At 47.9% G+C, this 11278-nt stretch overlaps 1 protein-coding gene across 2 annotated transcripts; it reads right to left on the reverse strand.

The window, feature by feature from the left end:
- Positions 1-3081: 3081 nt before the first annotated feature.
- LOC135918115 (ubiquitin-conjugating enzyme E2 Z-like) lies at positions 3082-10696 on the reverse strand. 2 transcript variants are annotated; one of them, XM_065451775.1, is made up of 2 exons: positions 10504-10696; positions 3082-4080 (listed from the first exon to the last, which is right to left on the reverse strand). In XM_065451775.1, the coding sequence occupies exons 1-2, from the start codon at positions 10631-10633 to the stop codon at positions 3212-3214; spliced, it is 999 nt and encodes a 332-aa protein (XP_065307847.1). In that variant the 5' UTR covers positions 10634-10696; the 3' UTR covers positions 3082-3211. The 2 variants fall into 2 exon arrangements, with proteins under 2 accessions (XP_065307847.1, XP_065307852.1); XM_065451780.1 differs by lacking the exon at positions 10504-10696 and adding an exon at positions 7314-7450.
- Positions 10697-11278: the final 582 nt, after the last annotated feature.

Consider the following 11278-nt stretch of genomic DNA (forward strand, 5'->3'; position numbering starts at 1 on the left):
AGCATTATGAGATACGATTTATGACATGTCACATATGGTTGCTGTCATTGCTTTCATCATTTTGCACCATTTGTCATGTGCATTTATTGAACGCAAGTTGTTACCCATCTAAGAAAACCAACAAATCTATCTTATACTTAGTTTTGATGTTCTGGCTTTATTTCTAGACGGCCGAAGTTATGACAATCCTGACCTGGTGAAGAGGTCGCTAGATGACATGCGGGAGCGGTCTGCTGTGAGAGCACCCGGCATAACTTTTAAATTTTTTTTAAGGCATGCAACCTGCAGGCTGTACAGAGTGACAGATCACTGGATTCATACAACCATGTCCACAGTAGATAGGTTGGAAAACTGTCGTCCATTAGATTAACCCAGAGCTCAGCTATGTGAAAGGGGAAGTGTCTCCATCGAAAGCTCTCAGCGGCACACCCCGTACTGCATGGACCTGTGCAAAAAAAAAGTGGGGAGGTAATCGCAAGTGGCTGCACATGTGTGGATGGCTGAGGTAAAGTGTGTACCCAAGTTGGAGCCATTTTCTGGAAAAGAGATATGGTAGTTTATCAGGGGTTGACGACCAAGATATGCGCAGACAAAACAGCAGACTGGAACTCAGGTACAAAATGAAATTTTCAGCCCGCTGTGCTTGAAGCTATATACTTTCGCCTGCAGCAAAGTATTGTGGACCATATGATCAACATATGCTTCTTTTATTTAAGATGCTGTCAGGGAACAGGCTGCAACTTCTTAATTAAGCAATGTGGATGTCACACTGTCACTATTTTTCACATGCCAGCCATGCAGCATCAATTCACAGCGAAAATATGTGTAAACATTTTCTACTTGCTGCGCTAATGAAGTGATGTTTCAACGTTACTGTTCAAATAAACAAGCTGCACTTGTCTCCAACCAGGTCAACAGCCTAAACGAAACTAAGTCAGGATAAAACACAAAAGAGGAATGATCGAACAAGGTTACAACGGCGCGTTTTGAGGGTAAGACATAGAAAGAATGCACACAGGACAGACGCCGAACTGTAGGATCGACTTCTGACCTGTGTGCATGCTTTCTGTGTGCTGCCCTCAAAACGCGCCATTATAACCATGTTCCATCAAGCCAGCAACCAACTAGCCCATCTAAGTGTCTCAAGCGAAAGAGGCATTTCAGGTGTTAAAGCTCATATATGTGTGAGCTTTAATATAGGCACATAGAGACTGTTGAATGTTTGAAAAGAATGCTGCCACGGTCGTATTTTGTGTTTAGTTGAGTAGGAATGCTGCCACGGTCGTATTTTGTGTTTAGTTGAGTAGGCAGAGTAATGACGTCCGGAAACTGAACGGAATTTTGCATGAACTTATCGTCTCTAAGGATTACATTTGCACGTGGAATGCGTTATATTGGAGAATTTGCTATATTTGTTGCAATTTAGTGGCAAGCGTAGTGGTGCCAAAACACCACACATGAGGGGTGTTACATTTTGTGGCAGTACAGAAGGTTTAAAATAAATTTCTCGACATGTGTTTACTAAAACTGTAAACGGCACAACAATATAGCGTGCAAGAAATATAAAACGAGCCATGGCAAACGCATTATAATAGTCGCGTAACCTTGTTTCCTTGGCCACTAAGGCTGCAGCTGCATCGGGCGCAGCTTCAGTAAACACTTGTATAGGTATATTATTAAAGCAAAAACTATTCATGTGAAACAGTAAGTTGTGAAAAATGGATGGCCAGCTTAGCATTATCAGGTACAGTACTTGCAATCTCGGATTATAAAGGACACTGAAGCAAAGAAAACATCCGCCTCGCTTTCTGCGCCATCCATGCTAGGCAGCACCTAAAACTAAACTAATAAATTATCGCTGTGTAATTTTACTAACGTCCCTTGATTCCGCCCAGCAAAGCAAGCTCTAACAGCACAGAACAAGAATGATAACTGAGAGCCGCACACTTTTAGTAAACACCAGTGCGCTCAATCGAACGCCATGGACGTACATTTCATATGTCAGTGCAAAACCCCCGTCTGTCATGACATCACCATGTACCAGATAGTCGCTGATGCCAGTTATTGGTAATAAATTTGTCCGAGGCGTGCCCTCCGTATGCTTTGGAAACCAACATTATAAGCACATTTGGGGCAATCGCTACAAGGAACTTTACGGTGTTATGTGCTTTGTAGCTGCTTAAGGTGTGTGCCGCGGCCATGAGCTTCTTAGGGCGTTGCAAGAACACCTCTGTGCAATCAAGAATGCACGTGGTATCGCCATCCTTATATTCAATTAACGAATCTGGCATGCTGTTTTGAAAGTCGGATTTTGGCAGCCAGATGACAACCTTCTTCATGATCTTGCAGAGCAGGCTGAGCCTGTACGACACGTTGTTGCTAGCGCTCGACACATAGATTTGGAAAATCCGTGCAAGCTGTCCATACAGCAGCCCATGGTGAAGCCGGGTGAGGCGCGTTAGTAACTGATCAGCAAGTATAAGAACACTTGGCTTCTTCACTCGGATCGAAACTGCTATTAGAAATCTGTCAAACACCGTCTGAGATTGACCAGTGCAAAATAAAATGTCCCTGGATAGTGATTCTACAAGGGACTTTCCCTTGAACCAAATGGGGAGATGCTGGGCATATATGTGGTACTCATATGGATTGTCGTCCCGCTGATTCCGCTGGTCGCTTATTCGCACCTGTGGGTAACGAAATGAGCTTCAGAACCCCACAGGATCATTATGTTGAGTATATGCTTAGTATGAACCAGTATGACTCATTCAGCAGACGGAGGAAATACATAAACGTTGGCGATATAATGATGATGTACCGTATCCAGGGCTCATTATAATGTGAACCCGCTGTAATCATTTCTGTTGAGTGTTTCACTTACAACTGAACACTTCCGGCTTCCTGGCCAATCCCGGTGATTGAATAAGCGCCGTTTACGAGAGTTATGAAGCAAGTAGGAAAATAAAGAAGTTAAAATGACATAGAATCACTGGCATGAAGTTACACACAATTATCGTGCTGCATTAGCTTACTACGCGAATGAATAACAAAGAAACGAAAAATAAAACATCAACACAAGGAAACCACCAGTCATTCTCTTTTATTCGCACGTACTCACGTGCTCCCGTGCCATTGTGTACTTCACGCCGTTCGTCGGCTGGTTTAAAATTTTCTCCTCAGGAGTTTAGAATATAAGTTTGCTCGTAGGCTACTAACACAAAGGCATGTGAGTGGTTCCGTTTTGCTGCCCCGGGTGAGATACAGCAGTGACTGCAGCGGTGGTGTTGGTAGCGATGGCGTCCAATTTAAGTTTCACCTGCTCTTTCAGACCCTGCAGTCGTGACAGCAGCCTCTCGTACTGACATGTGCCGCCTTCTCCAAACAGGTCCATCATCTTCGAGCCCGTAAGGTGAAGCCGGGCCTTGACGATGTCTTCGTACTTGCCATACGCCTCAGCAAAAGACTTCAAGATCTGCTCCCGTAAGGGCGCGGGGCACTCGGCACTGTCCTGGAGAGCGGCTTCGACTTGACCACACACGGCGACCCTGATGGTTTCATGCTGGATGAAGTCGTTGTAGCGCTCGACGACGGGCGTCGGCGCGTGTTGAAACCCGGGCTCATTGGTGCATGGTACTTCGTTCATCAGTGATTGTATCGAAATGAGTACGCTCTCGATGCCCTGCGCCGGGCTCCACGGTGGTCCGTGCCAGGTGCCGAGGATGCTGAGGCACACCTTACCGTTGGCGTAAAGGGTCGGGTTGAAGCGCACTCGGCCAGCGTCCGTGGTCACTATGCGAACGCGCGGCGGGCTCATGGGGTACTGCGGCGGGAACTTCATGAAGAACAGAAAGAAGCCTCCTTCGTAGGGCGTGCCCGACGGGCCCACGACCAGCGCATGGACTCTGGTGATGTCCTGTTCCTCGGGCGAGATGTACAGACCCGAGGGCGGCTGGGCTGCGAAGTCCACGATGTCCCTTTTGAGCCGCAGCAGGCAGGCAGGCGTCGGCTCCTCGTACACGTACTTCAGCGGGTCCCATTGGTAGATAGGCTGGTCCAGCGTTTGCCGAAGCATCCTGTGCACTTTTTGGGGAATACGGAAGGAACATGACTATCATGCAGGTTCTCTTTACTAACGTTTCAGACGGGTCACTGAGGCAGAAGCCCAGAGAACCTAATCAAGGACAAAGCCGTGTGTTCCAAGAAGCAAGCTAAACATTGAATGCAACCGGGATGAAAAAATATAGAACACGCACTCATTGAAAAAATGGCTGTGGCTTAGCTAAGGTTAAGGCCAGGATGGGAAGCGTACTAGCCTTTATTTTGGTTGTTGAACCACTGTTTAGCCTGGTGAACTGCTGTTGCTTGGCTGGAGATACGTTCTGTATAAAAGAGTGCGCCGCTCTTTTATACAGCTGTTATGACGCCAGTGCCCTAGCGGGAGGAACGGGAGTTAGGCCGCAGCACCGGCTGTGCGACCGCAGGCGAGCGCAAGAGTTGAGCCCGGCTTGCAGCTGTTGTGACGTCAGTGCCCTAGCGGGAGCAGCGGGAGTAAGGCCGCAGTACCATCTGTGGTGCGCACTAGCGAATGCGAAAGCATTAGTATGCAATCGAACGCCGCTGAGTAATTCTTCGAGCTATGAACTCCTTGCGGACAAGCAAGCACGTTGAGACGCTTGGCGCGTTTTGATTTGGCTTTACCGAGGCGCTGTACGAGTTGAGCCTCCGCTTTTTCAGCTGTTATGACGTCATATGGTAGCTACGCGGCCACGCGCGGCGCAGCAAGGAAGGGCCTGGTTGTGCGGCTAGTATGCTTCGCATAAAAAATCATAAGCCATTCCACTCTGTGAAAATAGATGAGCAGCGAAGCGGCTTAGGTCGCTGGCGCGTTGCTCCTCGGGAGTCCGGACTACACGCGGCTACCCCATTACGATAAAGAAGTGGAATTCACAATGGAGAGCGGCTAGTTGACTTTCTGCTTCTTTATCTACATTCGCCTGGACGCCGGGACCACCACCCCGAGGAGCCGGGTCGGCTTCCAAGAACATTTATTAGCGAAAATAATAAACAATTTAGGAGCGCGTTCTAGTGCTGACAAGGAGTTGTCTAGGAAACATTTCAGAACGCGTTCTTAAATTTGTTATTAAACAGTTTAAGTACTGCGTACGATGCGTACGTAACGGCGTTGCGTACGCAAGATCGCTACGGCCTGCAAAGTGCGCGTGTGCAGAATGCAACACGAACGGTGCGTGATGCGTACGCGGCCGCTGCGTACGCACGCATCCGATTCTTGCGTACGTACGTGGGGAGCCTTGCGTGCTGCTCTTGTGGTTCTCGTTTGTTCGGGAATGCACGAGACAAAAGAGTTTCGCAAAATGGCAGCGTCGAAGGCGACCAATGGAAGCAGGCTGTACTTTTTAATGGCCTATGATATGGCTTTGCTGCATGTAGTGAACGCGTCGAAGCCATTCGCGGATCCTGCACGGTGGGAATACATAGCAAAAAAAATTTAACTTTGTTCTTGAGGAAGTGTTCAGTGTACGTTGTTCGCGCGAAAGGCTCGACCTTCTGTTGGCGCAGTTCATCGCAAATGACCATGGCAGCCTCAGAAAGCGAGTACACGGTTTTAACTTTTCTCGATATGATTTGTGTATTGCATCCGTATTAAAAGTAGTCTCTTAAAGGCCTAAATATAGTTCGACGTTGCGTGAACGTGCCCACACGTAACATCACGTTGACGAGATCAACAGCGTCTACAGTTCGACCGATGGTTCGACGTGCCCGCGGACGAGCCAACGCGTTCCGACGCGCCCGGCGTCTAACAACGCTCGCCCGCTTACGTACGTAGGAATTTCGCAGTACTAAAAGCCCTGACGTGACATGCACTCCTTCGTTCCGCAAAGCGCTTGTGTGCTGCGTACGTATCGGCATGACGCAGTACTAAAACTGCCTATTACCCTAGGTATTAAATGTTTGTGCAAGCCACCCCCGGAGGGAAATACACTCGCGGACAACTTTCTGTGGCAATGAAGGGAAAGCTATGGAGGCAAAGCGCGCACAAGTGACGCCGCGTCTGAACAGATCCCGCGTTTAAATCCACGTTCGTTTAGGCTAGGGAAGACAAAAGATAAACATAAACAAAAACATAGACAAAACATAAACACCTTTCTAGCAAATGTTAAATAAGGCAGAACACACCATTGTGTGTAAATGTTTACTTATTTTGCAGCTTTTCCCTTCTGCGTCTAGGGAAACGTGAAACCGTCGCACGTGAAAGCTGCGTCGATTGAGCGTCTGTTCCGAGCAACCAAAAGCACTGCCAACCGATGCCGGTCTACATGGGGCGGTAACACATGTGCAGCAGGCGCGCGCCCATAGCTATCCTCTCATTGCCGCAGAAAGTTGTCAGCGAGTACAGACACGCGTGAAGTTTAGACGACAACGCCTCACGGGATAGCGATAGGGAAGGAAACTGTACTCCGCTCTATGCGAAGCAGTCGACGCTGTGCAGGATAGAGAGACTTGTTGCTGTGGCTTCGTTCGCACTTGGACATAGCTTTTTTTGACCGCAATTGTGCGCGGCTGTTTTATATAGGCTCAGTATAGAATAAAACAAGGTTTAATCCTTAGAAACAAGCCCACTGTAATATACGGTTGCTAATGCGTTGCTTCAGATCATTTTTATTTTTGATGTTCTTTTCGCGTTTTTTTTTTCTTTTTTTTTGCAAGCCGTGTTGAGGAGCCTCACGTGGCGAGCGAACGCTGCTGGCGCTCAGCGAGGCATGGGAGGAACGCCCAGCAAAGCATAGACGAAACGCGCGGAGTGATTTTTGCCAACCGAACTACTTGCGTAGCTTCCACAGCGTTGACCGCTATGTATGGAATGGAGTATAGATACACAAGCACTTGGAACGCCGACAAAGAGGGGGCTGTGCAAACGAAGACTTGGCCGACGCAGGTCGCACAGCAGCAAATATTTGAGGAACCTTTATTTAGCCAGGAGTCTATACTGATATTGACAATGGTACATACTTAACACTAATATACTCAATATATCCGAGGGAAGCCGACAAGCAAGCTGTTGTGGAAGACGACGAATGAGTGAGCAGTGGCTCGAGCGCGTTTGCGTGCGACCTGAGTATTTGTTGACGCAGAACAATAATGCACGGAACGCTAGGCATAAACAGCTTCGCTGCAATATTACCAGGAAGATACGCTATCACTAGCACACATAGTAATGGCACAACGCTAGAACAAGCGTTCTCTACAGTCAACGTGGTGGCGGCGAAGCTATCAAGGAAAAGCGTTCGTCTCACCCAAAATGTCCGTGGGGCCGACCTTCGCTCAGCGTTGATACCTGGAACTAAACCTGGCGGCAACTTTCTGCGGCAGTGCAGCCAAGGGTGCGGAGCCGAGTCGCACCTGTTTTACTACGCCCCCGCATGTAGTTCCCTTCCAAAATAATACGGTATGCAGGTTAAACAAAATGTTACGTTAACTTGCACTTTTTAATGCACGATAATAATTTTGTTATCAAGAAAAATGTTCCCATGTAGAAGGAATTTCGTTTCTCGCAATTCCACGCTGTGCGGTTTTCTGACGTCCGTATCTCTTTTCCATCACCTCTAAACGAATATGGCGTCGCCGGGTTCGTCAACATCGCCTGCCAGTGCATGGTCCACCACGTTCCGTGAAGCCAGCCGCCGTGCATCTGTGGCAAGATTTGTCGAAGGAAATGCTGTCCACGCAGGCCAAGAAAGTCGTGTACAACGTTTACGCACAAGTATGCAAAAGCGACCCGCAGCTGGCTATCACAGACGCTTGTCGGAAGGTGAGCGAGTTGACTGGTGTTAGCGAACGCAGTGTGTGCCGGATTAAGCGGGACGTACAGTGTGGCACCTTGAAGTCAACGAAGCGCAAACGGCCGTGTATCCCGGCCGCACACAGCAATCCCAGAACCGCAAGAACGAAACTACAACTTCACGACAGTTTCTCCCACGCCGCTCTATACGAAGAAAGGTGCACCAGTATTTCCTGCAAAACGAAATTCCGACAGCAGCAAAACTTGCTCGAAATATGACCAGTGATAGTGACATGGATATTCCTAAAATGTCTGTACGTACAATGCAACGGCTTCTCAGAGACACTGGGTCTTCTTTTCGCAAGCAGAAGAGAAACTCTGCTCTCCTCAAGAGAAATGACATCATCTTGTGGCGGCGGCAGTACCTGAGTACCACACGGGAACTTCGCACCCAAAAACGGTATGCACAATAATTGATCTTTCTTGCAAGTTTTATAGTGTATGGACAAATAAGTGGTTTCCTAACGCCCCGTCAACCTGAACCTTTCATTGTTGCGTTAAACTGTTTTTTCGAGGGGCAAAAAACGCGAACTGCGTTTGGCTGTAATAGCATAAAGAGTGGTAGCGCCCAAGCTTTTGCTGCTCACAGGAGCGCTGTGTGCACAAACGCAAGCGTTGTTGCTTGGCAGTTCGGTGCGTTGTTTATCCTCGCAGAACAGACATTAAGGTTAGCGTTGCAAGTGGCGGCGTTTTTGCGGCTGCAATCGCCACATTTCGATGCCCGCTGTGCAGCTCACGCCAATCACCTGGTTAGCGTTTGTACGCTGCACAGAATAATATGCTTCACTTATTGTGTCTCACGACCATGAGATGCCTGGATATTGCTTAATCATAGTAGCTGAGCAGTGCAAACTCACTCAGTCCTTCGCCCGTCTTGAGAAATTGCGAGCTGCGTATGCCTGGCGACATGCTTCAATTTCTTTCGTTGTTTGTTTGTTTGTTTTTTGCAGGCACATGCATATACTACCTTGAAGAAACTGGGGCCTACAAAGGAAAAGGTCTGGGAAGACGTGAACATCATTACACGCGAGGATAATTTTTGGGAAGTGCTCACAACAGGCCTTCGCACACCCAGCGGAAAAGGTGGCAGGCTGATCCTATTGCACGCAGGTAGCGAGGATGGCTCCGTAAGTGAAGCTTGCCTCGATTCCCGAGCAGCGAAAACAGCTGGTGACTGCCACTAAGAAATGGATGAGCCAGGGTTCGAGAAGTGGTTCTCCGAGCAGCTCCTACCAAGCATCAAACCAGGCAGCGTTATAGTAACGGACAATACACCCTACCACAGTGTTCAACTCGAGAAACTATCGACAGCATCAACACGAAAGGTTGACATTCACTCTTGACTAACTGAGGAACGCATCGCGTTTTCTCAGGGTCAATTAAAGCCAGAGTTGCTGGAACTCGTCAACCAACACAAAAATGGCTGTGGCTTAGCTAAGGTTAAGCCCAGGATGCAAAGCATACTAGCCTTTATTTTAGTTGTTGAACCACTGTTTAGCCTGGTGAACTGCTGTTGCTTGGCTATATTTGGTTCGGCTAGACGAAGAAACAACTCATGCAGGCGAGCGCACGAGCTGAGACCCGGCTATGTAGCTACGCGGCCGCAAGCGAGCGCACGAGTTGAGCCTCCGCTTTTGCAGCTGTTATGACGTCATATGGTAGCTACGTGGCCGCGCGCGGCGCAGCAAGGAAGAGCGTGGTTGTGCGGCTAGTATGCTTCGCATAAAAGACGTTTTCGGCCTATCGCGTGGATGTGATTGCTAAGGCTGCCAGTCACGACGTCGTTAGGCTTCCTCCGTAGCACTGCGAGTTGAATCTCGTCGAACTAATTTGGATCAAGGTGAACGGTTATGTAGGGGCTAACAATACCACATTCGCCCTTGCAGCTGTGGAAAAGTCGCTGCAGGAAAGCATCAGTTTTGTAACGGCAGACAAGTGGCTTAGGGCGTGTTCTCATATTTGAAGGATCGAAGAGGAATCCTGGCAGCGTGACGGCATCGTTGACGCAAGACTCTACAGACTTGAAATTTCACTTCTACCAGATAATCGGTAATCAATAATCTCTAATGCAGGTACCAGCCTCATCGAAGCTGGTACCTGCATTAAGGTACTTAAGCTTTGCTTCACATAGATTCCAACGTCAACGTATGCGTTCGTCCTGCATAAATCTTATAATCCTTCGGATCGGATCGCCTTGTGCGTAAAATATTACGACCGTGTTAGTAATTAGGTATTGTTCACAAAAAGTGAAATCTGAAGTCTCGGTGTAATTCCCATATTAGTTTCACGAAACGAAAATTTACTTACCCATCTGTCACACAAAACCGACATGAGGACGACGAATTCAATTGTGAAACTTCTCAACGTGTCACAAAAAATAAAAGATTTCAATTAATGAATATAATATAGGGGTATTGAAGAAAAAGGATGATCGCCTAGAACAAGAGTTTTCTGCCGTGAAATTACTGGTTGCCGCACACGCCCTCTACGAGATGTGCACCCAAACGAGTGAAGCTAAACGCCTTTACAGAAGGCCTGTAAAGGAATCGTACACAAAATGTTTGTTGTTACGAGTCTTACGACTCCGCGTCGCCACATCGCCATTCGATCCAGACGTTAACGGTCAACTCAGATACAACACTTACCGGACGTGTTCGAAATCTGCTGGGTGGATCGTGGAACCTCGGACGGCCCAATCGTGCACCGCGCGTGAATGTTAGGAAAAAATATAAACGCAAACATCGTTTCTACGGGCACATTCCCGTCTGTCCCCATTATAACAGGCTTACAGCGTTACATCCGCACACGCACGGTGCGATATAGGGTTGAACAAAGAGGTCGACCTGGCACGCGTATCCTTGTTTTGTTGGCGAGCTATACCAGACAGAAAAACAAAAAGCTAGAATAAGAAGAACAAGAACATACGGGAGCAGTAAATGCTAGTCCAAGTAATGAATAAACTTGAACGCTAAGTGAGCAAGTCGCAATCGTTATTGTATGACACCGCTGAAAGACGTTGCCGAGTGCACGCGACTACCTAAGCGAAGTCAGTTTGCAAATATTAGAGCACACTGCATGACCCGGAGGCCTCATATGTCGGCGAGCAAAGTTGATCCGCTGTAACAAGACGTGCCGCAGCTAACTTGTTTAGGTGCGTGCAGTAGTGCTAGAATACCATAGCGCAGTAAACAGAAATGGAACGCTCTGAAAGTAAGGAGCAGCTGGAAGTAGTAAGCCTTCGTGACGGAGCACAACTCGTAAAGTCCCAAGTCTCTCCTAAATAGAGCACTGTAGAGGTAGGGCAGCCGTCCCGTGTACAATTGTCTCACGAAACGTACAGATATAGAGCTAATATAAAGAAGCACGGCTTTGTGCGATTATCAAATGGTTCCCGAGGTGGTGCTCGTGTTAGGTGTGAAG

Source organism: Dermacentor albipictus, chromosome 2 (genome assembly GCF_038994185.2).
Source record: "Dermacentor albipictus isolate Rhodes 1998 colony chromosome 2, USDA_Dalb.pri_finalv2, whole genome shotgun sequence".
In the NCBI taxonomy this organism is placed as follows: domain Eukaryota; kingdom Metazoa; phylum Arthropoda; class Arachnida; order Ixodida; family Ixodidae; genus Dermacentor; species Dermacentor albipictus.